The following is a 27,424-nucleotide window of genomic DNA, read 5'->3' on the forward strand; positions in this document are numbered from 1 at the left end:
TCACTGTGCCTGACTCCATTCTGGGCTCCAGAGATACAGAAAAGAGCACGAGAGAGGAGGTCCCTCCTCAGGACACCACAGGACACCTCTTGGTGGTGGAACGGCGTTCTACATCCTTGTCTTCCCGACCCTCATTTGTGGTTTCTGCCAGGTGCCCCATTTTTTGGGGGTGGTGGGAGGCTTGCCCTTCACAAGGGTTGGAGCCTGTGGAGTAAGGACAGTGTGGAGTGTCCTCCCTGGGCTGCTCAAGCCCCAGGCTGCCTGTCCCTCACTAAGCTGCACTCAGACGGCTGCCAGGGTCAGATCAAGGCCTTGGTTGGAGGGAACTTGCGGCCGCAGTTGCCACCCGCTCCCCTGCTGTGCACAGGCTCTTGAGGCAAGACTGACCAGCTGCTCTCTGTTCTGCTTCCCAGCGCAGCTCAGTCCTGCAGATGTCCACAAGGCCCAGAGCCTGGGCGGGGTGTCCAGCCCAGGGGCCAAGAAGACCGCAGAGCAGGCAACACATGGAGCTGGAATCAGGCTCCCAGGCCCTCTCAGGCTCTGGCCCTGCTCAGAGGGGACTACTCCCCTCAAAACCTCCAGAAAGGAGGTGAGAGGCTGAGCCCCATCCAGACACAGACACGACAGGCACGTTAATACAGAGCAAGTAATTCAAACTTGCTGGGCCTCAGTCTCCTCCTGTGCACAATGGCAAGAAGAGTGTGAGCCAGGAGGTAGGGTCCAGGCTGCCTTTCTTAATGTCCCATGTCTGGGCCAAACTCCGTTTCTTCTGTCCCAGCGGCCTAGCCTCACCACATAGCTTCATCCCACCAAAAGTTTGGCCTGAACAGTCCTTGCTGCCTTCAGCAGAGCCTACTTTCCTCTAGTCCCAAGACTAGCACACTATTTATCACTGCCTGATGATCTGCTCTGGGAGTCCAGAGTCTCACCCATCCTCACTCCCAAAATCTTTCTAAAAGCCAAGGATCGGGCGGCCCATACAGCCCAAATTGGGAGATTTGCGAGCAACGGGCTCCCTCTGGTGGACGTAGGGGAACTGCACGGGGCTCTGCCAGGTTCTGTACCGTCCAGGAAAGAGCGGCCCCAGCCACCGCGACTCCAGCTGAAAGCCCTTCCTCCCTCTCTGTTTCTGGAACCCGGGTCAGACCTGAGAGTCAGTGGTCATTTCCTAAGCCTTCCCTCTGGTCAGCTGATCTGGTCCTTCTTTTTCTCAAAGGGAGACCCCAGGCCTCTCCAGAGCCTGAGCTGAGGCCAGGGTTGGTTCCTCCTTGGGTTCTGGTTCCCTGGGCTCCTTATTGCTTAATCCCTTTGAATGCCTGGTGCACGACACCTTCCCTGGGCAGGTGCAGCTCTCGGTCCTCTCTACTCACTACTCATAGTGACTGCTGACCTAAGTCCCAGTCCCAGGGTCCTCAGCTGCAGGGAATGGGGGCTGGAGTTTGAAGGCTCCCAGCTGCCCTCCTGGCCACTCTCTGAGCTGTCCATCAGGCTTCCCTACGGTCTGTGCCGCCTCTCCCTGGCTGCCGTTGCTGGCCCAGGGGTCCAAAGACCTAGGTCTTCAATGCCCAGCCTTCTTCTGCCATACCTACTATGTGGCCTTCTGTGTCCGGGGTAAAGGCCAACCCTGCCTGCCTCAGGACCTGGCCACTCTGTAATCCCTGCCTGCTGAAAACTGCTTCATGGGGACAGAAACCCTGCTCCCAGCTTTACATGGAGTAGTCCAATTTTGCAGTGCGGCTGTCAACCCCCAGTTCCAAGTGCTTGGAGGGAAGGGTAGGGCCAGCCAGGATGGAGGGCAGGGCTCTCCCCAGGACTTCCTCTCCAGAGAGCTCAGCCTCCACTCACAGATTTTGCTCTGAGTTCAGAGAGTTGACAAAAGCTCAAATAGGAAACACAGCTGAAACATTGGAAGGCGGCCTACAACACTGACCTTGTATACTAGGGGAATGATAGATGTATTATTATTATTATTTTTAAAGATTTTATTTATTTATTTGACAGAGAGAGATCACAAATAGGCAGAGAGGCAGGCAGAGAGAGAGGAGGAAGCAGGCTCCCCGCTGAGCAGAGAGCCCGATGCGAGACTCCATCCCAGGACACTGAGATCATGACCTGAGCCGAAGGCAGCAGCTTAACCCACTGAGCCACCCAGGCGCCCTGATAGATGTATTATTGAAGGAGAAGGCCTAGCAGCCTGTGGCTGTGAAGTCCTGAGCATAGCCAAGGGACCCAGCTTAGAGGGAGTATGTCATGAGCTCTCCGTCAAAGCTGCTGCCCATAGCAACGAGAAGTGCCAGGTGGTCACTTGAGACAACCTCATTTCACATTCAGCCAAGCCGGGGCCCAGCTGTGAGGCTCTCGGCAGGGAGCAGATCTCTCCCAGGAAGGAGCTGCTGGTGAAGATTCCGTAAGGTACCAGGGGACATATGTTGTTTTTGTCACCAACAGCCATCCCATCACCCTTCTCTTGGCAATAATCTCCTGAAATGGTGTCCAGTTTGCCTCTTGAAGAACTTCCCCTCCCCCATTCTCAACCCAATTCCACCAGCAGAATATGCCACCAGCAGAATATGGCCATGGTCTTGGCCAATCAGTGCCCAGGAACCCTTTGCTATACTGATTGGCTCAGGGGTGGCATATGACCCTAGCTGATCCAATCAGAGTGAGCACTGGGATTTTTTTTTTTTTTTTTTTAAAGGTTAGCTCTAGCCCAATATGGTGCTGGAACTCTGGACTCTGAAATCAAGACTTGCGTGCTCCCCTGACTGAGACTGCCAGGTGCCCACTCCTGGGATTTTTTGATTGAGTCGCTGCAAAGGGAAGGAGCTTGGGCCTGGGCAGTGAGACTGGATCTTAAGGTGATGTGAGGGGTGGCGACTGCAGCCTACACAGAAGAGTTGAGTCAAGGGGAAGAGGGACCCCAAGTTCTATGACATTATTCGAGTCTCTGGGTTGGCCTGTATGTAATGCCGTACCAACTTTTCAGTTATGCAAGTCAGTACATTTTCTCTTAGTTCAGGCTGGTTCAGGTTGGCTTTTTTGTCATTTGTAACTGAGTCACACTAGTAGACCGAAGGATACTGGGCTCCAGGCTCTAAACTCCGAAGCCAATCAGACTTCCATGAACCAGAGACAACTTGAGGAAGGAAGAGCACAGGGGTATGGGTATTGACTTCTGGTGTGGTTTCCAGGTTGAAGGAGAACAGAGGCAGGTGAATCAGTCTTAGAAGAGGCTGTGATGGGGCGCCTGGGTGGCTCAGTGGGTTAAAGCCTCTGCGTTCGGCTCAGGTCATGATCCCAGGGTCCTGGGATCGAGCCCCACGTCGGGCTCTCTGCTCAGCAGGGAGCCTGCTTCCTCCTCTCTCTCTGCCTCTCTGCCTCCTTGTGATCTCTGTCTGTCAAATAAATAAATAAAATCTTAAAAAAAAAAGAAAAGAAAAGAAGAGGCTGTGATGCTCATGGTTCATCTCTCAATAAGATCACAGAGTCCCTGCTGGACTCATTTCCAGCCGAGTGTGTGGGGCAGGCCATGGCCCAGTCATCTGAGCTGCCCACCTTGCATCCACTGCCTGGAGTCCCCCTTTCCCTCTCTCCAGCCTGCAGTGGTCTCTGGTCCTCTGACCTTCCAGGAACTCACAGAACTTACAAGGTTCCCACCTATGCCTCACAGCCAAACACAGTGTCATAGGACTCATGGGTGAGACCCCCATCTTCATGCAGCCTGGCATCTCCCAACTGTCTCTCTGCTCCAGGGTGTGCCTGAGAGGTTAATCCATCTTGTTTGGCAAAGTGCTGGGTAAGCAATGGGAAGGGTTTTCTTTTTGCATAACAGAAAAGAAAGAAAACAGACTCCCTGGGTCTTTAACATATGAAGGAGTCTCTAAGAGGATAGTTTAAGATGCAGCTCATTCCAAATTTGACCTGAAATTTTAAAATTTAAATTTGATTAATTAACATATAGTGTATTATTCATTTCAGAGGTAGTTTAGTGATTCATCAGTTGCATATAACACCCAGAACTCATTACATCATGTGCCCTCCTTAATACCCAACACCCAGTTACTCTATCCCCCCCACCTCCTCTCCAACAACCCTATTTGTTCCCTATAGTTTAGAGTCTCTTATGATTTATCTCTTTCTCTGATTTTATCTTATTTTATTTTTCTCTCCCTTCCCCTATGACCCTGTTTTGTTTCTTAAATTCCATGAGTGAAGTCATAATTGTGTTTCTCTGACTTATTTCACTTAGCATAACACCCTCTAGTTCCATTCATGTTGTTGCAAATGGCAAGATTTCATTTTTTTAAAACGATTTTATTTATTTGACAGACAGAGATCACAAGTAGGCAAAGAAGCAGGCAGAGAGAGAGAGGGGGAAGCAGGCTCCTTGCTGAGCAGAAAGCCTGATGTAGGGCTCGATCCCAGGACCCTGAGATCGTGACCTGAGCCTAAAGCAGAGGTTTAACCTACTGAGCCACCTAGGTGCCCCTTTGATTTTTTTTTTTTCACATAAACCTGTTAACATACTGAAGGATGTTAGTGTCCAGAAAAAGTTGATCTTGTACAAGGACCCCCACCAGGGCTCAGGGATTGTTTGCTGAACTAAACAGATGATAGGAAAGGATTCCTCTGGGAACTGGTTCCATAGTTTGGCCAAAGAATCCTGCACAGACAGGCCTCATGCAGGCTCCCTCAGTGGCAGGTGGTCTGGGGTCCTGTGACCCTTGTCAACACAGCCCAGGATGTGGTTAGTGTCAGTAGGTTTGGACGTAGCTAAGGTGTGGAAATGGGTACAAATCTTTCTGGAAAGCATTTGACCCTGTATGTCAAGTTCCAAAAAAAATGTGCACATGCTCTTTTGTCTTAGAAATTCATCTCATCTCCATCTCCATTCTGTATCCCAGGAAAGCTACTACCCCTTCCCAGAGGTATTCTCTGGGTCCTTCTCACCAATCTCCCCACAATGTCCCAAGTGTGACTCCTGTGGTTTCCACTAGAGCCTGGGGGTGTGGCCTGCTTGACAGTGATGCTGGACAGACATCTACACTTTTTTTTTTTTAAAGATTTTATTTATTTATTTGACAGAGAGAGAGAGACCATAAGCCCAGACAGGGAGGCAGGCAGAGAGAGGAGGAAGCAGGCTCAGAGAGCCTGATGTGGGGCTCGATCCCAGGACCCGAGATCATGACCTGAGCCGAAGGCAGAGGCTTAACCCACTGAGCCACCCAGCCGCCCCCAGACATCTACTCTTAGAAGATACTGAGGTTGGATGGATTCCAGCCACATGGGGTGAAGTGACAGTGGATTCTCCAATTCTGACCCCTTTGTCAACATTGTCCTTAGTCAACTTTGAGGGCCCAATGACCTCTCTACTAGTCAACCTCTCAGTAAGCACCTCTTACTAGAGATGCTCATTTCTTTCCTTGGAGACAGTGTGGTCTGAATCCATTTTAAAGACCCTGGCGTCAAATGAGTCCCATTATTAGGTAGGTGGGCTTTCTATTATTTTCCCGCTCTGCTCAGGGGTGACTTAACTTTTAAATGGTTAGTCTCTTGTTACGTGATGGCATTTCTTAGATGTGGCACTCCCAGTGACCACTTGCCTCTCCAGGGAGACCTTTGGGCAGAGGCAAGGTTTCTTTCAGCAAATGATTGCGTCAAAACACAACCAAATCCATACTGAGGTCTCAGAATTCTGTGCCCGAACGATATCATTTGAGCCTGGAAACGCTGGAGGATCGTGATGGTCATAAAACCTCTTGTATATCAAGTGTCTACTTTTAAGTAAACATGAACCCTCTAAGAAAAACCTTAGCCTAATTGTACCAAACGTATTGTAGACTGTTGCTGAATACAAGCCAATTAAAAGAGAGAAACAATTAGACATTCTTCCAGAAAAGAGGATTTGGATTCCAATCCTGACCAAGGGCTGGGCCCTGAGTAAACAGCGTGTATGGCCAATGACATACCAGGAAAGGAAAGAAAGGACCATTATCATTTCCTATAACATAAAAAAGTGAAATGAAATTTCAAGTTCTGTAAAGACGTACACCAATCATGTGTACTTAATTACACAGGGGATCCCTGTGCTCCGTATTCAAATTTTCATGTTGTATGGCTCTAATGCACATACTTTACCCCCAAACGAAAGTAACAATTATATATAAAACATCCAAGTGATAATAATCTTGCTTATCCTCTTATAATTGAGAAGAGCTATTTGGGGGATGATTTGAATAAATCAAGTCATTTAAAAAGCCACTCTAAGAAATTTGAATAAATGCCCTCTTTTCCTTTGAAAACATTTTCTTTAATAAGTACAAGAATCCAAAAGCATTCCATGGAACCAAGAGCTGTCTCGGGGTTCTTACGGGGCTGGTAAATACTTGTTGCTGTGGCTGTCAGTGATGGTAATGCACGTGCCTGGGTTTCTAACCCTCTGAAAGGCATATTTTATTTGCAGTAATCTCTACCCCCAACATGGGGCTCAAAATCATGACCCCAAGATTGAGAGTTGCATGCTCTACTGACTTAGCCGGGCAGGTGCTCCTGAAAGGCATTATTTATTTTTTAAAAAAGATTTTATTTATTTGACAGACAGAGATCACAAGTAGGCAGAGAGGCAGGCAGAGAGGGGGAAGCAGGCTCCCCGCTGAGCAGAGAGCCCGATGTGGGGCTCGATCCCAGGACCCTGAGATCATGACCTGAGCTGAAGGCAGAGGCTTAACCCACTGAGACACCCAGGCGCCCCAGACATTATTTTTAAACTGAGGGTGTAGTAGCATGTGATTCTTGATCCCAGGGTTATGAGTTTGAGCCCCTTGTTGGGGGTAGAGATTACTTAAAAAAATAAACTCTGAAAAAAAAACCCAAATGGCTTATTTAGGGGTCCCTAAACTTCCTCTGTTCACAGGACAATTAGTGTGTCAGTTATTTTTCCATAGTGTAACAAAACCAAAATGTTTTTAAAATTATTATTATGTAGTTAGGTTCAAACAACTTGTTAAGTATTTATATCCTAACCTAGTAGCTGTCATATTATTGGGGAAAAAGAAAAGGCACATAAATCGAGAGAAAAATATTTTTATTTTATTTGTAATCACAATGACTTATTGATGTGATGTGTGCACATCTTCTCAAACCTTGGAATCAGATTGGACACAACCACCCTCATTTCCTGTTCACACTTTAAAAAAAAAAATTACTCATTTATTTTAGAGAGAGCATGTGAGTGAGTGCAGCTGGGGGTGGGGGGCAGAGAGAGAGAATCCCAAGCAGACTCCACCCTCAGTGTGGAGCCCGATGTGGGGCTCGAACCCACGAACTAAGATCATGACCTGAGCTGAAACCAAAAGTTGGACGCTTAACCACTAGGCACCCCTGTTCACATGGATTTTTCAGGGGTACTTGTTTATCGCCAAAATGTGCAAAAATTCAGCTTTGTGAAGATAACTCACCAAAAAGAACGTAGTGTGGTGCAGTATAATGTTGAAACTAAACTATCTTGAGCTAATAGTGAGCACGGTACAACAGACATCCCCAATGGCTGCATTTCCTTTGAAAATTAAAATATCCTTTGGAACCCTTGTGAATTTGCTGCAGTGCCCTGGGGTGCCTTGGTGCACAGTTTGGGAACCAAATGTATCCACCAAATTTCTGCTTCTCTCTCCATTCAACTTCACCCCCCCGTCTATTCAAAACTATGGACAAAGCTGCTTAGTTTCGAACCAAATAAAAGTGCACCAAAAAACTGCTAAGCCAGGTTTGGTCTTCTTCACTTTGAGGACTATTTTAACAGTATTTTGAGAGCTGCAAAACAATTACCAGGTCACTAGCAGCAAGTTCTGAAAATAAACTGTTCAATACAGAGGGACTGGTGACCAGGTGCACATTTCGGCGCTCTTTTTGGCGGAGACCTGGAGGATAAATCAGAAGGGAAGAAGATGCCTTTGGCCCGACAGGCCCCAGGTAGTTCTAGGAACTGTGGCAGGAGGAGTCAGGGTGAAGATGTTTGTAAGGCTAGTCAACAGGCCTTGGTCTGGATTGTGGGGCAGCCCTGCTAACCTCCAGGAAGCAGTTGTCAACCCTGAAATTCTCTTTCTTCCCCTGAACCCAGTTTTTATCTGCCAGTTCCACCCCAGCCTGGGAGGGAGGGGGCGGGGAAGGAAAGCAGAGACATCTGCAGCTGACCTCTGTGGCCTTCTTCCTCATTTCTCCTCTCCATCCTATACCAGGGCGGGAAGTGGCAGGTTCACTCTTCCCACAAGGAGGAGCTCTTTGTAGTAAATGAGACAATCCTGTGTGTCCCCTCCCTTCTACCACCCAGTTCTTGCTTTGTTGATAGTTTAAGAGACTTAAAAATCTTTTTGAGTAAAGCCTGGCTTTCCATGGCTCTTGGTTTGCTGGGAACTTGTCCCTCCTGGGTTGGTAGTCAAAATCTGAACGCTGACTTCTTTCCATTGCTTCTCACATCAGACTGATGCTGGCACTGGATAGTCCTGTTTAATTCGAGCATTGATTGCTACCTAAAATTATTCGCTTCCTGTCTCCTCTCATTGGAATGGGATGGTAGGGACTTCACTGGTTGAACAAGTATGTCCATCACGTAATATAGCGTCTGGTACATAAACAGTGCTCAGTAAATGTGTGGACTGAATGCATAATGCTTAAAGACGTTGCACATAGAATGTTCTCGATATACAACAACTAGGAAAAGAAAGAAAGAAAACAGAAAAAAATCCAGAAATCCACTAACAAAGATTTTAGGGACAAGGTGGTTGGAAGCAAATGAACAGCCTGCAAGGAGCAGAACTCCCAGGAAAGGGGCTCCCAGAATCCACAAGAATTTCCAGGAGGTGTTAGAAGATCCAATGCAGCAGACAAAGCAGGAACGACCAGCAGGGGGCAGTGGGTCAGTGGAGTTCACAGACATACTGGCGGAAAGGAGGCCCGGTCAGGGCCAGCCCGACAGCGACTGTTGAGGAGTAAATGAGAGGTAGGGAGGTGGAAAGAGTGAGTGGAGACAATCCCAAGAATTTTGATCTGCAGAGAAAGAGGATGGAGCAGGAGCTGTAGGCGTCGCAGGACTGAAGGAAAGCCTTATTTTTAAAAATTTTTTAAAAAGTTACTTGAGAGTGAGAGAGAGTAAGTATGAGCCAGGGGAGGGGCAGAGTGGGGAGAGAGAGGGAGAGAAGCAGATTCCCCACTGAGTGCAGAGCTCAACACCGGGCCTCCATCCTGGGACCCTGAGATCATGACCTGAGCTGAAGTCCAACGCTTAACCAGCTGGTCCACACAGGCACCCCACAAGCCTTAGTTTTTTTAAATTTATATTTTTAGGGTCACTTGAACAGGTTTCATAGGCTAAGAGTTTTAGGATTCAGAGAAGAGAGGGCTTTCCGGATTTTGCTGAAGTATGTGTAATCTCTTCTCATTTATTTCATTTTCACTTTTTAAAAAATCTCTTCTTCCTTTCATTCACCTTGCACTTCCCTTATCGCAGGAGTTACCATCACCTGTCATCTCCCTCTACTAGAGACAAATCCCTGAGAGCCAGGCCTGTGCCTCCCACGTATGCATATGGGAAGAGCGTAAGTGTGGCCTTCGGTGGACTGGACTCCCTCCAACCCCTTCCCGCCCAACTGAGGCCAGACTCGGTGCTTCACCACACCCCCATCACAGAAGTCCGCAAGCCTGCATGCGACTTTAGCTTACTTTATAGCCGCCCGTGTACATCTATCTGTTTCTGACACTTACTGCCTCTACCAGCATTTCTCAAGGTCTGGTCCACAGACCGCTTGTGTCAGAACCACCTGGGCTGCTGCAGCAGGTAGATTTCTGGGCCCTGCACCTACTGAAGCCCAATCTCTGGAGTGTGGGGCAGGTACCCGTACACGTGCTGGGCCTGGGCTGCATGCCTCTCCTTTGTTTTTTTTTTTTTTAATTTTATTTTTTATTATTTTTTAAAGATTTTATTTATTTATTTGAGAGAGAGAGACAGTGAGAGAGAGCATGAGCGAGGAGAAGGTCAGAGAACGAAGCAGACTCCCCATGGAGCTGGGAGCCCGATGTGGGACTCGATCCCGGGACTCCAGGATCACGCCCTGAGCCGAAGGCAGTAGTCCAACCAACTGCGCCACCCAGGCATCCCCATGCCTCTCCTTTGTAACATTCTGTGGCCTTTGATGTATCCGCAAAACCCCCAGCTCTGCAGGCACTTAGACCTGCACCTATCCTACCGGAGCTGACTCTGACCCACAAGGGCCCGAGTCTCTATAGCTCTTGTGTCCTCTCCTTTCGCTTGTGCTCACCCCGGCCCGCACCCCTTCCCTCTTCCTCCTCCCATCATAGCTGCAGCCATCCTCCTGGCCAGCCCCAGTCCCTCCTGCACAGCTCAGAACCTGTCAATCGCACTGTCCCCGGAGCACACTTTTTGGGCCTTGTTTCATGATAAAATGATCAGCGCTGCCTGAACACACACACTGTTGCCTGGAGAGATGGTGAATGTCTAAGAATGACTAGGCTATAGTTCTTTTTTTTTTCTCAGAGCAGCTGACAAAGAAGTGTGTCCCTGACAGTTCTGGCTGGGTAAGTGAGTGGAAAGGGGCAGTGAAGGATGCTCTGAGCAAGGGGGGAAGCTTCCCTGGGATGACTTCTCTCCACTGGGAGGTGTCCAGTTCCCTAAGCACCTTCCCCGCTGGAATTCTGGGGAGCAGATGTAGTTCAGGAAAGGAGATGAGCTTACTCTGAGGGAAGAGATGGCATTTCCAGAAAGCAAAAGGAAATCTGGATTCATTTTAACTTTGTTTTCTCATCCAATCTTGGTATTTAAAAATAAGCTTTTGAAGACGAGCCCTCATGTGAGGAATGGAATTATCACTGAAAGATGGTGACAGTCCACTAAAAATGTCCTTCTCCTCCCCATCCACAGAGGCAAACAGACCCTTTGGTAAGAAAAAGAGGAGGGGGCGCCTGGGTGGCTCAGTGGGTTAAATCAGCCTCTGCCTTCGGCTCGGGTCATGATCCCAGGGTCCTGGGATCGAGCCCCACATCGGGCTCTCTGCTCAGCGGGGAGCCTGCTTCCTCCTCTCTCTCTCTGCCTGCCTCTCTGCCTCCTTGTAATTTCTGTCTGTCAAATACATAAATCTTTAAAAAAAAAAAAAAGAGGAGGAATATGTGAGCAGGGGCTATGCCAGAGGGTCCATCTCTGGCGATATTCTCCTTCCCTCTGGTCTCAGTCTTACTACTGTGCAAATTGGAAACCCATTAATTGCTGATATTGTATAAAGAACAGTGAAGGCTGCTGGTAGCTCAGAGGTAAGCTTCTAAAAAAGAACCCTTCTCTGTCACATCAGACTTGCAGGCACCCAGCTGCCATCACTCTCTCCCACGCTGGCTTCCTCTGCCTGGGTTTTAAGGCCTCCCAGCACACCACCCCATCCCAGATGTGTTCCCACCATTCTCCACATGACTTCAGGGAGATCTTTTCTCCATTCTGGAACTTCTGTCCTCTCACAGAAGAACAGAAGGGTTTCTACTCTGTCAGCTTGGACTTCTACCCTTTTCTGAAACCTCTTGAGTAAAGGTACATCATAAAGGTATGAGAAAAGTTAAAAGCAACACCAAACAAAGGGGACATCCATGTTGTGGAAAAGAACCACTGCATATCATGTCTCAAAGACAAATGTTAAGGTCATGGGTCTTGTTTGGGTACGTTGTACATTCTTGGAAAGCAGCAACTGAAGCATCGGGAATGCAAAATCTATTAGCTGATTTCTGGAGTAAAATACAGTTGTGGTCCTATGGTCTGATAAATGTCTTTCTTCACGTCATGGGGCTGGGTTCATGTTCCAGAAAAAGCAGAGATGAAAGCAGTGCCATGCTAAAGACTGTAGGAATATTTTAATTCATATGTTTTAATTCATTATGTAATAATAATATCACAGTCTATTTTACAAGTTAAATGTATGAGAATGTATGAAATAGAAATGGTAGGAAAAAAACTAAACATAGGTCAGGAATATGAATTTTTCCAAAACCAGGGGCCAAAGGAAGATGCATTGCCTGTAGGGCCCAAGGAGGAAGCAGAGGGGGTGGGAACAGCATTGGCTCTTGTGGTAAGCATCTGTCCCTGTGTCACCCTGGGAAGGAGTCAAGGCTCACCCTCTGCCCTGGTCTGGGGTTGGGAGTTGAGTCTGGTCAGTGGAAGATGGCGGCTTGGGAGGAAAGAGCCGTCTGGTTACCTACACAGAACTGGTCCCCTGGTGGCCGCAGGTGGGTTGCCGTACAGGGAATTAGGGGTGGAAATGTCAAAAATCAAATGCGTGGAGGAAAAAAGTCAACAGTTTCCTCCTTTCCCCCCCCAAAACCCAAATTCTTGAAATGCACACACATTCTTCTCTCAAACGTAGAAAAGTCTCACTCTGGATGTGCTTACAAGAAGATCGTCGTCAAAAAACTTTGTCTCTATGATAACATTCCCACTATAAGTAAGAAGAGAGGGCAAAAGAGTGAGTGTGTTAGGCAACAGATTTCATTTCCACAAAGTGGCTTCAGTTTGGGTCTGCTGGGCCTGGGGACACGCACCTACCTAGAACTTTGGCTTGGGGACACTTAAATCTACGTCCAAATGGGGTTAGAAGTCTAATGTGACATTTAACTTTGTGATTAGATTTTTTTCTCCTCAAGTTCAGAAAACAAGAAGAAAGAGCATGTTTTAATCCTTGATATATGTAAACCCCTTAGCAGAGTGCTCTGCAAACGGGGGTGCTTATACATAAGACTTTTTTTTAAAAATATGAATGACTTTTTGATATACATGGAAACCTGCAGGTCTCTGGTAGGCAGTTATGGGTTGGTCTTTCCTGCATCTATTTCCATCACTTTGGGTAATAGCACTCTGCCCTTCTTCTGGGGGCCCACCACATCTCTAGTCCATGGGTCAGTCCAGTAGCCTCTCCTTCACCTGGCAGAGGGCTGGGCACAGGATATAATATGGGCTAATCAGACTCTTCCCCTGCTCCCCTTTGGAGCAGGATCCTTCCTATGGCTGCTCCTGAAGGAGATCATTGATGGATTCCTGCCACCTGCATCTTTGAAGCTGCCCGGGTCTCAGTGCCATCTGCCACCCCCACCCCTCTTCAGGTCTGTCCAATCAGCTGGAGTCATTTCTATGGCTTGCAGCCAAAGAACCCCAAATGACACACCTGTATTGTACAGGGGAGAATTTCATTTTTCTTGGTGGGTATCTTAGTGCTTCCAAACCAAACCACTCTCGAACCAAGTTAAGGACAATAGAGGTACTGTTTTTGGGTTCCAGAAAGTAAAATATGAGTTAAAGAACCTAAATAAGTCATCACAGACTTATTGGACCTGGCCAAGAAGGAGTCAATGAAGGTTAATAAAATACAAAAAATGCCCTTCTATATACTACCCTGTACTTTCCCAGGGTAATTAATAGCCAGCAGATACATTTTTGTTGGCAATTAATTATAAAATAGGTACATAAGAAACTCAAGATTTAATTGGCTATTAGAATATAAAAATACCTACCATTGTAATTAAAAATCTATTAAACTTCTTATAAAGCAAAATCTTATAAAGCAAACAACCTCTATTTACATTCAGTGTGGCTTTCACCAAGGATCTGTTTAAGGGGACAATCCAATATTACACAAATATCTGTGGGAATAACTCATTACTAGACACTATTATTAAGACCTCTGAAAGTCTAATACCTTTTCCGAAGAGAAAATGTCAGCTGGGCCCTTACTGACAGTGTTTTTGGATAAAGGACAAACAAATTATTCTTTGAGCAGGAAGCATAACTATGAAAATGGTAAGCTAGTCTCTGAAAAACCATAACCAAACATTATCCTCTAAAACAAACTTAGAACTTTGCCAGATTCCATTAAAGGCCATTCAAGAAAAGTACAGAGTATCAGAAGTTTGGTTGTCAGGAAAGTGAGCAAATTAGCCTAGGTTTAACATAGAGTACAGGCTAGTTTCCTCCCATATCATCTTCTTTCATCCTCACTACACCTCTGAGAGATAGAATTATTAATTCTATGTGTAGAGAGGAGAAAAATAAGGCCAGGGAGGTAAACATTGTCCAAGATTGCACGGCAAGTCAGGGTTAATCAGGAATTTAGTCTAAAGGTCTAATCTAAAGTTTTTTTATTTTTTTTCCATTTGATCACACTGTCTTTTTCCTATGACCATGTCAGTAACCTGTAAACTCAAATACCCCTGAATACTCTCTCCCTTTATTTTCACCCAGGGCTGCCCGCTGAGCAGCACCGTCAGCCCCCCTGCTTGGAACCCACTCCCCAGCGCCTGTGGTCTGCTCACTCACGTTAGCACGCTGGCGGGCATCATCTGGGATTCGGGCGCGGCCTCTATCAGGGACTGCCAGGTGTTTGTGGAGTTTGGGATCACAAAGCCAAACTCGAAGAACCATTCTAAAGGAAGAACAAAAAGCTGGTGAGTGGGCACAACAAAAAGCTGGTGAGTGGGCACCCCAGAGTGTCTCGGGGCTCTGCACCCCCCCCCCCACTTAGAGTGAGCCTCTTCTTATCCCAAGAACCACAAATGAAGCCATCAGAAATCTCTGGGGCCAGAGGCATGTGAAAGAGGCATGACAACCCCTCAGGCTGTCCCCCGACCACACCAGAGGCTTACTCCCTCTGCTCTAGGGCCTAAAGGGTGAGGACTAGTGGGCAGATACAGTATAAGCAATGCTTTCTTAGCAATAGGCTATGTGTATATGATAAACAGAAGAACAGACTAGGCCTTTCACTTGCAATTCCAGCTGTAAGACACGGACATGCACTCTTACAGTTCATGGTAGAAACTCGGTGCAGGGTCGCCTTGGTGGCCAGATCTGTGGGAGACTGAGAGCTCTGTACCAGGCCCTTGTTGGCAGCTTCCTCGTGACCACATTATAATTCACCAGTGATAAAGCAGGCATCAACCCAGGCCCACTAGTGTCAGAAACCCTTTTGTTGGGCTCAAAGCCCCTTGTCATTGCCAGCTTTGTTTTTGCTGGGGCCCCCAGTCTCGCAAGGTGTAGAATCCCATCACAAACTGAGTTGCAAAATGAATGTTACCAAAGCAGTGTTTTAAGTTCACTGGGTCCTGCCTTTTTACTCTGTCATCCTAAGTGGGGCTTCCAGGCACTAGGCCACAGAATACCTTCTAGGCATTGCCCTTTGAAGTAAACTTTTTGTTCCAGGCGGAATTTTTCCATTTGCTCTGCTGAAGAGAAGTTCAACTCTCGAGACACTGCCTTGCACTTGAGGATTTTCTTGGGAACACGGGCTGGTAAATAAAAAGAAATATTGAAGCCATTCTCAATGAAAATCACATACTATAATTCCTTAAGTTTCTGGGAGCTTCTCAGAGCTGATTTAGAGAACACATTATCTATGTTAAATTTCAGAGAAAAGCCTTGGTAATACAATTAAAGACAGAGGTCCCCAATTGGTAAAGTGCATCTGACTGAAATACCTTTATTATTATTTTTTAAAGATTTTATTTATTTATTTGAGAGAGCGCGAAAGAGAGAGGGAGAGCACAGAGGGAGAGGGTGAAACAGATTCCCCACTGAGCAGAGAGCCTGATGCAGGGATGCAGGGCAAGATCCCACCACCCAAAGATCACGACCCAAGCGGAAGGCATTTGCTTAACCAACTGAGCCACCCAGGTATCCCCCTGAAAGATCTTTAAGAAACACCAGATATAGTGCATCTAAGGGCCTTCCCTAGCTGTTTTCATTAGGAAAAGGGCCGAATGCACACCTTCTTTACTCTGTTCTGTTGGTTTTAACTCCTTAGTTTTTCTTTTATTTCAGGGAGATAAAAATGGAAATTTTCTTTTAAAAAAAAGTTGAGGGCGCCTGGGTGGCTCAGTGGATTAAGCTGCTGCCTTCAGCTCAGGTCATGATCTCAGGGTCCTGGGATGAGTCCTGCATCGGGCTCTCTGCTCAGTGGGGAGCCTGCTTCCTCTTCTCTCTCTCTGCCTGCCTCTCTGCCTACTTGTGATCTCTCTCTGTCAAATAAATAAATAAAATCTTAAAAAAAAAAGTTAAGAGCTTAGTTTATATCTTTTGGCATGTTTTAATGTTAAAATTTCAGCACAGAATGAGTTTTGGGAAGTGAGAGGGAAAAAAGGTAGGAAAGGAACTGAGAATCTCAGTAACACATGCTGTGCCTGCAGCGGTTTACCCATCAGGATCTGCATTAATTTAGCTCCCTGATGCTTAGGCCCTGCTCCTGAAACATCAGAGCCCTGTGCAGGGCAAGGGGTTGGGGAGTACCTTCATGCTCCACTCCAGGGACTGACAGGTCTTCTGTTCCTTGCCACAGTATCTTCCCTGTCTCAGCATCCCGGAGGTTCATCCAATTTCTGATCAAATGTATTAAGGAAAACAATGCACTGAAAGCGACTCTAACTTTGCACTCAAGGTGTGTTCTAGCTCTCAGATTTGCTACCAACTCCTGTTTACTTTTTAGCAAGTCGGCCTATCTACCAAGTGCCGTGAAAGCAAATGAAGAGGTGTAGGAGGGTCCAAAGGACATCTAAAGGAAGATCGTAGCACAGACCCAACAGAGATTTTTTTTTAAAGATTTTATTTCTTTATTTGACAGAGAGAGAGCACAGCAGGGGAAGTGGCAGGCAGAGGGAGGAGAAGGGCTCCCCTGCTGGGCGGGGAGTCCAATGTGGGGCCAGATCCCAGCAGGCTGGGATCGATCAGAACGGACAGAGGGCAGATGCTTAATGACTGAGCCACCTAGGCGCCCCCCACAGTGGAGATATTTTTATGTACAACATGAGAACCAAAGACTACATATCTAGAAACTGCAAGGAGAGAGAAAATGAATAGTACAAAATTAAAAATTTTCCAACAGAATCAGACCAGCCAAGATAAAAGACTTAAAGAAACAGATAAGAGAGGTATCCCAAGAAGTGACTCATGCAGACCACCCCCACAGCCCATAAATTTTGCTCACAAGTCCATAGATCTCAAGTACCCATTTAACTGCCTGTTCTTAGATATAAAAAACTAGCCAAGGATCACCAGAAACCGAAATGAAAGACAAACCAAAACAAAGAGAAAAAAGCAACTTAAGAGGAAAAAAGAGACTACAGAGGAAGATAGAAAATTTTCTCTTAAAGATTTTGTTTATTTAGGGCGCCTGGGTGGCTCAGTGGGTTAAGCCGCTGCCTTCGGCTCAGGTCATGATCTCAGGGTCCTGGGATCGAGTCCCGCATCGGGCTCTCTGCTCAGCAGGGAGCCTGCTTCCTCCTCTCTCTCTGCCTGCCTCTCTGCCTACTTGTGATCTGTCTCTGTCAAATAAATAAATAAAATCTTAAAAAAAAAAAAGATTTTGTTTATTTATTTGAGAATGAGATGAGAGAGCACAAGCAGGGGGAGCAGCCTGATCCCAGGAGGCTGAGATCATGACCTAAGTGGGAGGTAGATGCTTAACCAACTGAGTCACCCAGGCATCCCAGAAGATACAAACTTTTGAAAAGAAGTATTAAGAACTAACAAAACTGGGTTACCTGGGTGGCTCAGTTGTTAAGCATCTGTCTTTGTCTTGGGCCCTGATTGCAGGGTCCTGGGATTAAGCCCCACAGGGAGCCTGCTTCTCCCTCTCCCATTCCCCTGCTGTGTTCCCTCTCTTGCTCTCTCTCTCTCTGTCAAATAAATAAACAAATAAATAAAATATATGAACAAACAAACAAAACAAAACAGCCAGAGATAATATAACCCTTATACACTAAAAATCATATACAATTAAGTTTTGCATATTTTAGGTGATCTTCTCTGGCTCAAGTTTACAAATTTTGAGGCTAGTCAATTGATAATCTCATTTAATCATAAAATGCCTTCTAACTTAAGCAGTTATATTTTCTAGTTTCTGTATTGTTCATCATACAATAAATGAATCACTAATAGCAATGAAAAAAGGAACATTCAGAGAACAAAAAAGAATGCTAGAAAAATACACATTTTGATAGCAGAACCAAACAACTCAGTGCAAGGGTTGGAAGACAAACCTGAGGAACTCTTTCAGAAAGAAAAATAAAAAAGGACAAGGACAGAAAACAGGAGAGTAAAGATAAAAGAACTGGGTATCAATCTAAGAGATCCAAAAATCTAACAGGAGTTCAAGAAAGACAGAACCGAAAAACCATGGAGAGAAGTGATCAATGAATTAATTCGAGAAAATGTCCCAGACTGAAGATCTAGCAAGTGACCAAGTCACATCATTGTGAACTTGCAAGACGTCAAGGTTAAAGCAAAGCTTCCAGAGGAAAAACTAGTCACATAAAGGTCAGAATCAGAATGGGAAAAAAAAAATCAGAATGAATCACACTTTTCAACAGGGACTCTGGAGGGTAGAAAAAAATGAAGCAGTGCCTTTATGAATCTCAGGGAAATTCCTAAAACTAAAAAAAGATTTACTTTCTCAAGAAACTAATGATAATATGCTATTTCAAAATGACAGGGAAGACTAAGGAAAAAGACGATACTGAATCCATGAGCAAGGGACTAAAATAAGATACAGGTGAAAAAGTCCTCTTTAGAGGACTGAAGGGTGACAGGCCGAGGTCCAGACAAGAGCAGGTCAGAAGGTTTAGAAAGAGATCTTAAGAAGATGAAATTCATAGAATATCTGATGGGTTTAAATGGGAAAGATTTATACAGTTAGGGGGTATTTGGGGGTTCATTAGTAAGAAGCACAGAAAGCCTAAGTAAATGAATAAAAAACTAAGATAATAATTAACATCAGGGAAAAATCAAAGGTTGGTATTGGGAGAAAAATCAGTTACACTATACTACATGGCATCATTGCAAATAGGGCTGACATAGTCATAATAATAAAACCACAGACTATGGATCCAATACCATTATCCTGAGAGGATGGGGGAAGGAGAAGAGCATGTATGTGTGGTCAGGCAGAAAGTGCTGGGAAAGAACAAAATTCATTTTCCACAGTGAGAAGTCAATAAACAATGCCTAAAATAGAGACATTAAGGCATAGCCACAGTGTACAATTCCAAAATATGAAGATAAATAGTAAATAAATCAGCTAGAAACTGAAAATGGTTTTCTCCAGGGAGTAGAAAATAGGAATGAAAGGATATAGAACGCAGCTCATCATTCAAAACCAGGTAGAACTAGAACTCTGAACAATATACACACACAACTTTGATAAATATGAACACGAAATTTAAAAAGACCGTCCTGAGTTTTTTTAAACAATGGACAAATAATTTTAAAAACATTCGTATTTCTATACATAGAGGTTAAGTCTGAGAAAGACAGCTAATATTCACAAAGAGATGGACCTTCAGATAAACAGTTGATAAAGTTTACAGGTCTTTTTTTTTTTTTTTTTTCCGTTTTTGCTGTCTAGCAACCAACCCCTCTTTCCAATAGCACCATGTTGCCCCTGTGGGAGGCAGCGACTGCAAGGCATTACTGTAACTAGAAGATCCAAATCCTTCCCTCCAGAGCCTGGTGCAGCTGGGGGCAAGCACATGACCCAGGCTTAGAAGCCTGGGTACTAGGAGTTGAGGAAAAATCAGCAGTTCTGCAAGATGGGGGCAGGAGCTGTGCTAACCCAAACTTCCCTGCTTTGTGACCACTGAAATCCCAGGGAGCCCTCAGCCTTTCTGACTGGGTAGCTTGCAGTGTTGAACCCAGAGCAACATGGCTGATTAGCATCACTATGCATGAAATGGTACAGTTAACCCTCTGGAGACATTCTTTCTAGGTTTTGCTGTTACTGAAGTCACAAAAGATAACCAAGGGTTACCCTGGCTTCTTGTGCTCTCAACCTGCTGGTGTATTGCATCCCCACCCCACTCCCCTATGAACCTACCATTGCTTTCAAGTTGGGTTGGTTGTGCTTCTCTCTTCTCCTTGTGTATAATCCTAACAGTCTCCTCATATGCTCATTATATCCCCAGATACTACTGCTCTTATATATACCTTTGCAATTTTCTTCTTCTCTGCTTCATATTTTGAAATTCCACTTTTTTAAAAACTAAATTCAAAAGCAAGTCAGTAGTATACACACTTGCTTAGATCACCTTTTTAAAATGTGTGTGTGTATATGTGTGTGTGTGTGTGTGTGTGTTTTGTTTGTTTGTTTTAAAGTAAGCTCTTTGTCCAGTGTGGGTCATGAACTCAGGAGCTCAAAATCAAGAGTTGCAAGTTCTATCAACAGAGCCAGCCATGCGCCCCCAGATCACGTATTAAAATTCCAATGACTATAAATACGCTTAGCTATTCTGGGGTCTCTGTATATGAAGACAAAGCTTCCCCAGCTGGAGAAATGAAACAGTAGCTACTTCTGCTCCAGCAAGTCCACTCAGAACTCAGATCTAACAGAATTGCCTTAGACATTTAAGCCCAAGGTTTTCAGAAGACACAGCACTCATTTAACCTGCTCCGTATATGCTTTTCATTCTTTCTCTTCGGATACTCTCTTAGGTACCAATGTAGCCACACTGGACACCAGATTTTCTTAAATAACAAAACTAAAATTACTCTTAAAATTTCAGGCTCACATACAAGTGGGGCATTCCAGCAAAACTACTGCGAGAAAAGCCTGGGAAAGGGGGCTCCCTTTGTAAAGCAACAGCTAGATCAGAACTAGCAGTTTCCAAAAAAAACCATTACTGTTGCTGGCCTGGGTCAGCAAAGAAAAGTCTGGCACCAGAATTTACTCTTCAATCTATTAGAGGATAGAAAGAAAGAAGTCTTAAATGAGAGTGTGCTCTCTGATGATTAGTGGATGGTGAATTGAAGATTCCTCCATTTTACAGCAAGGGAGAGAAGGTGCTAAAAATATATGGCTTATCTTCCTAACATAAACGCCTCCTGTCTTTATAAATTATCAGTTTAAGGACTTAATTATCTCTTTAGGAAATTTATTATTGTTTTTTTTTGAAATATACTTAAAAACATATTTTGGCCAGTTCAACTATTAGGCATTTCTTGCATGTACCTTAATCCAGAAACCTATCAGTCTGTATCATGGACTTCATTGTATAATCCTACCAAAACCTGTAAGATTTCACCCTCAATAAATACTACAAAATTAGAGAAATACACACTGAGCTCCATCCAATGATGTTGGGATGGAGGCTACTGAGAGTCCCTCCAAGTTCTCTAAGGTAGGGGTGAAAAGGAACACTCTTAATTCATGGCAAAGATGCTGCCATTTGGGAACAGCTTTTTAAATCGTAAAAATACAAATCCATGACAGCTCAATAGCAAAAAGAAATAAAAATTATTGAGGTAGGTATTTTTTGGTTAAGTTTTATTTTTTACTTGATGGAGAGAGTAAGAGTGCGAGCACATGCATAAGAAGGGGGAGGAGGAGAGGGAGAAGCAGTCTTCCCCTTGAGCAGGGGGCCTGATGCGGGGCTAAACCGCAGGACCCTGGGATCATGACTGGAGCCGAAGGCAGGTGCTTAACCGACTGAGCCACTCAGGTGTCCCTGAGGTAGGTATCTTAAAATAACCACAAGAAAAGATGGTCCTCAAAAGAGGAAGTGTATTTCACTAAAAATGTTGGAAATGAGGGTGCCTGGGTGGCTTAGTTGGTTAAGCAACTGCCTTCGGCTCAGGTCCTGACCCCAGGGTCCTGGAATAGAGACCCACATCAGGCTCCTTGCTCAGCGGGGAGTCTGCTTCTCCCTCTCCCTCTCCCTGCTACTCCACCTGCTTGTGCTCTCTCTCTCTGTGTCAAGTAAATAAAACTTATTAAAAAAAAATGTTGGAAATGAAAGGCAAGCTTTAATGGCTTCTTCATCATCTGGTTAGAAACATTTTTTTTGTTTTAGCAGCTTTTTGTTAACTAGATTTTTCAGAGAGAAAGAGCCTGAGGTTTAAGACTCAAAGGTCAAGTCACTTCCAATCTTGAGAGAGGAGAGGATTAGGTAGAAGCTTTAAAGGGGTGGGGGAGGTTAGAGGACTATTTATAAATACCACCTTCTGGGTCAGCCAGGTCTTTTCTCATTTAAAAGCTCCCAGGTGATTTATACCCAGGGTGAACACAAAGGAAAACTCCTTTACTATGGGAAACCTCTGCTGGGAGAGCTGTTCCTGGTACCTTCTTATTTGGAACCAGGCAGACAAAAGCGGCACACTCTCGTATGTAAAAGTAAGAGCATGTTAAAAATAGGCTTCAGCCTGGAAACAATAAGTTCCAGGAAAAAAAAAAATCAATAGTCTGTAGAATGTCAAGCCTTAGGAAAGGTAAAAAAGGAAGTAAACTAAGATGCAGGGAAGAATGAGAGTCACTTGGCGCCACACAGAAGGTTACATAAGTCTTGTGTTTTAAATAGCTGTGACCTGGTATGATTTTGGTCCAGTGTGGGGCTGGGGACAGACCTAAGGTAGAGAAGGCCATCAGGGAGTGGTGGTGGAGTGGGAAGTAAAGGCTTGGGGAGAAAAAAAGAAAGCAGTCTGATGAATGGCATATGAGGTAAATTTCCTTAAGATGTGAATGCAGGCACTGGGATAAAAGAATTTAAAATATTTAGTGACAATCATCTAGAAGCATTTTGACACAAGTACAACTATACCTTCATTTTTATATATTAAACAGAACGGATCCACTGTACATGGCAGGAACTCACCAGCCAATTGAGAAGAGACCAGAAGGAGATTAGGGGAGAGGAAGAAACTGGAGTAGAGAGGAGGAATGGGGAAGGAAAAGAGAGGGAAGAGGAAAGAAAAAAAAAAAAAAAGATACTGAGAAAGAGACAAATAAAAATGCCCACATGGGGCGCCTGGGTGGCTCAGTGGGTTAAGCCGCTGCCTTCGGCTCAGGTCATGATCTCAGGGTCCTGGGATCGAGTCCCACATTGGGCTCTCTGCTCAGCAGGGAGCCTGCTTCCTCCTCTCTCTCTGCCTGCCTCTCTGCCTACTTGTGATCTCTCTCTGTCAAATAAATGAATAAAATCTTTTTTTTTTAAATTTTTTTTAAAAGATTTTTATTTATTTGGCAGAGAGAGATCACAAGTAGACAGAGAGACAGGCAGAGAGAGAGAGAGAGAGAGAGAGGGAAGCAGGCTCCCTGCTGAGCAGAGAGCCCAATGCGGGACTTGATCCCAAGACCCTGAGATCATGACCTGAGCCGAAGGCAGCGGCTCAACCCAGTGAGCCACCCAGACGCCCCTGAACAAAATCTTAAAAAAAAAAAAAAATGCCCACATGTAACTGAGAACCAGGCCCAAACAGAAGGGAACAAGAAGGAAGGGGCTCAGGATGTTCAGAGATGAGATTCCAGTTTTTCCTGCTTGAATCTTATATTACAGAGTTGTCATGGTTAGTGGCTTTCATAGAATGGTTTGAAATTGATGGGTAGGAAGAATATCCCCCTGAAAATGTTAATTGGCTGATTCATAGTTTCCTGTAATTTATCACCCAAACTAGTACTTTTGAGAATGAAAGAGGGTGCTAACGGGACAGCACACTTAAATGAGTTGGCTCATGTAAGGTGCTAAGAATCTTAGAAGCAGAGTGGTGTTGTTATGAATCCATTATCATCTCCTGTCTAGGCTCCTGATGGCTGTCCTTGCCAAAATCAAGAGTCAGACGCTTAACCAACTGGGCTACCTAAAGTGCCCCTCCTCGCTTCCATTCTTGCTCCCTCTTTCAATCCATTCTCTTCACAGAAGGTAATTTTATAAAAACTGTGAATTAGATGTTAACCCCCGGTTTTCCTTTGCACTTAAAAACAAAACTCAAGTCCTTTGCATAGTTTACAAGGTGCCCAGTCACCATGTTCCACCCTTAATAGCTTCCTGTCTCTCTCTTCAGCACACTAGTGTCTCTTCTGCCCGTGATGCTGCCTGAGTGTTCTTGCCCTTACTCTTCACACCCCCAAATCCTGGCTTCAGGGGTACCTCCTCAGGGAGGCTCTTGGGACCACATCTCCAAGTCCAGATCTGCCTGACTCCGAAGTTTGGGCTCCTTTTGTGTACCCATGCCAACCCTGGCTATGTCCTGACCTCTCCTAAGCAGAAAGTTTGTGCCATCTCCATCACCTCTGAGGAGAGGCTAAATACCACTTCACTTTTGCTGATACTTTCCTGGTCAAAGACCTTCAAAGGGTCCTCCCAGACTGATCCAGGTCTCTCCATATACCTGATCTCAAATTATCATTCAGTAAGTGCTTATTGACAAACTACTATGTGCCAGGTATGGACATCAAAGCAGCATGTAAAAAATCTGGGCAAAATTGTTTCATAGAAAGTAACAGACAAGTGGAAAGGGATATTTCTAAATTTTATATTATTTTATAAATTTATGGTCTTAACTATGTTGGTAAAATACACATTTGTCTATTCTGCCCATACCCCCTCTCCTTTTTTAAAAAATATTTTTATTTGACAGAGAGAGGGAGAGAGAGAGTGAGTGAATCCAGGCAGGGGGAACAGGAAGGAGAGGGAGAAACAGGATCCTGGTGAGTAGGGAGCCTAATAGAGGGCTCAATCCCTGGCATCATGACCCGAGCCGAAGGCAGACGCCCAACTGACTGAGCCACCCAGGCGCCCCACACCCAAATCCCTTTTTAAAAATATATATATTTTTCATTGGAATGTTAAGAGATTGCCTTATATTCAGGGTCAACTTATATTTGGGCATTATTCTGATGATTCTGTGGATTTCCTCTACATAAAACCAAATAACTTATTTATTCATGTCCCTCAAAACAGTTCATACTGAAGCTGGATAATTCTCAGTGATACTGAGATAATTCTCTAATGATATTAACTCAGATCCTGATTACTAATCTAGGGATGGAAGAGCTATATTATTTCAATTCCTAACAATTTACCAAGAAGGGTATTGGTTTATTAATTGTTTTTCTGTTCTAGCCCTTTCTGAAAAGTAAGCTTTTTAAAATTTACAAAAAAACTTATTATAGTGTCTATATATTCTGTAGAAAATAGATTATAGACATCTTATATTTGTCACAACAAATGAACTAATGCTAACACATTATTAGTAACTAAAGTCTACAGTTTGTTCACACTTTATTAGTTTTAATTTAATGTCCTTTTTTTGTTCCAGGATCCCACATAACATTTAGTAATCATGTCTCCTAAAGCTCCTGTGGGTTGTGAGAGTTTCTTAGATTTTCCTTTTTTTTTTTTTTTAAAGATTTTGTTTATTTATTTGTCAGAGAGAGAGAGAGAGCGAGCAAGTGCACAGGCAGACAGAGTAGCAGAGGAAGAAGCAGGCTCCCGGCTGAGCAAGGAGCCCGATGTGGGACTCGATCCGAGGACGCTGGGATCATGACCCAACCAACTGAGCCACCCAGGCATCCTGACAAGTCAAGTATTTTCTGGGTGTCTGTCAATTGGGGTTTGTCTGATGTTTTTCTCATGATTTGGCTGGGGCTGTGAGTTTTAAGGCGGAAGACCATTGAGGTAAAGTGCCATTTTCATCCCACCATGTCAAGGCTATGTACTATCGGCATGATTTATCATTACTGATGCTGATCTTGATCACCTGGCTGAGGGAATGCCTGTCAGGTTTCTCCACTGCAAATATGTTGTTTCCCCCTTCTTTCTGTATTGTATTCTTGGAAGGAAGTCACTGTATACAGCCCAAACAGGTGGGGAGTTATGCTCCATCTTCTTGAGGGAAGAATGTGAATTATTTGGAATTTTGCAGTGGAGATTTGTTTCTTCTCCCAGTGATTTTTATTCAATTATTTATATGAGGCCAGTTGGTTTTTATCATCAAATGATTTTGCTCTGATACCCAAATTTTTATCTCCAACATGAAAATATTTCAACACTAAACAATCTGCTTAAAAATATCTAGTTAAGATGTTCACCTTTAAGTTTCAGGGTGACTGAGCCAGCTAGGTGCCTTAGGAATGCTCATTTCATTTTATTTTTTTAAAGATTTTATTTATTCATTTGACAGAGATCACAAGAAGGCAGAGAAGCAGGTAGAGAAAGGAGGAAGGAGACAGAGAGAGAGGAGGAAGCAGGCTCCCTGATGAGCTCCTGAGAGCCAGATGTGGGGCTTGATCCCAGGACCCTGGGATCATGACCTGAGCCAAAGGCAGAGGCTTAACCCACTGAACCACCCAGGTGCCCTGAGGAATGCTCATTTTATTTTATTTTTTTAAAGATTTTATTTATTTGACAGAGAGAGAGAGAGAGATTACAAGGCGGCAGAGAGGCAGGCAGAGAGAGAGGAGGAAGCAGGCTCCCTGCTGAGCAGAGAGCCCCATGTGGGGCTCGATGCCAGGACCCTGAGATCATGACCTGAGCCGAAGGCAGAGGCTTAACCCACTGAGCCACCCAGGCAGCCCAGAATGCTCATTTTAAAAAGCAATTCTTCAGGGCGCCTGGGTGGCTCAATGGGTTAAAGCCTTTGCCTTCGGCTCAGGTCATGATCCCAGGGTCCTGGGATGGAGCCCCACATCGGGCTCTCTGCTCAGCGGGGAGTCTGCTTCCTCCTCTCTCTCTCTGCCTGCCTCTCTGCTGACTTGTAATCTCTGTCAAATAAATAAATAAAATTCTTAAAAAAAAAAAGCAATTCTTCTGTGCAATAAAGTTGAGGTCCCACTCATGTAGCCTTTATAAGTTAATCCACAGTGACTTGAGCAACATTCTTAAAACACAAGCTGGGTCATATCATTACTTCCCCTTCAAAAACTTCAAAAAAAGAAAAAGATCTTTTCTTCTTTTTTAAGATTTATTTAGAGAGAAAGAGAGAAACCACACACATGAGTGGGAGGGGCAGAGGGAGAGGGTCAGAGATCTCAAGCAGACTCAGTGGTGAGCACAGAGCCCGACATGGGGCTCTATCTCACAGCCCTGAAATTCACAAGCCAAAAGCCAGAGTCGGATGCTTCACCAACTGTGCCATCCAGTTGCCCCATCAAAAGATTTTCACTGAGGAAAGTCCTAACTTCTTAGCTTAGCATTTTAAGTTCTTTACCTTGTGGCCCCAATATGTCTCTGGCCACCCCTTCTGCTATGCACTCCTCCCTACTCTCTATTCTCATCTAGACTCAGGTGAGATACTATACTCTCATACACCCCTGTGCTCTCTGCTCAGCTTGGGCATTGGACACTCATCTGAAGTCTCCCATAAAAGCATCCAGCAAAATAAAAAAAGAGCTGAATTGCTTTCTGGGGATCCAACCAAGTGTTATGATCGTCAAAGGCCACACCAGACAAACTGATAAAAGGAGGTGGGAAGAAACCTTTCTTCAGCTTAGAGGACCCTGAGGGAGGCAACCATGACAGAAGGAAATGGGAGTAACAAAGACAAAGAAATTATCACTGGCAAAAGTGGATTACAACTACCCCAGAGGTACTAACTGTATAGCAAAGCCATCCAAGCAAATTTCTCTAAAATATA

The 27,424-nt window shown here is 44.8% G+C and overlaps 1 protein-coding gene across 1 annotated transcript in view; it reads right to left on the reverse strand.

Moving 5' to 3' along the window:
• Window positions 1–11,882: 11,882 nt before the first annotated feature.
• LOC122902414 (retinal rod rhodopsin-sensitive cGMP 3',5'-cyclic phosphodiesterase subunit delta) overlaps window positions 11,883–27,424 on the reverse strand; it is a 51,817-nt gene continuing 36,275 nt past the window's right edge. The window contains exons 2-5 of the mRNA XM_044241848.1: window positions 16,316–16,404; window positions 15,193–15,318; window positions 14,354–14,459; window positions 11,883–12,482 (exon numbers count right to left, since the gene is read on the reverse strand). Coding sequence (XP_044097783.1) covers window positions 12,401–12,482; window positions 14,354–14,459; window positions 15,193–15,318; window positions 16,316–16,404 — 403 coding nt within the window. The 3' untranslated portion in view covers window positions 11,883–12,400. The remainder of the gene's footprint in view (window positions 12,483–14,353; window positions 14,460–15,192; window positions 15,319–16,315; window positions 16,405–27,424) is intronic.

The sequence above is a fragment of the Neovison vison genome, chromosome 3 (genome assembly GCF_020171115.1).
Source record: "Neovison vison isolate M4711 chromosome 3, ASM_NN_V1, whole genome shotgun sequence".
Classification (NCBI taxonomy): domain Eukaryota; kingdom Metazoa; phylum Chordata; class Mammalia; order Carnivora; family Mustelidae; genus Neogale; species Neogale vison.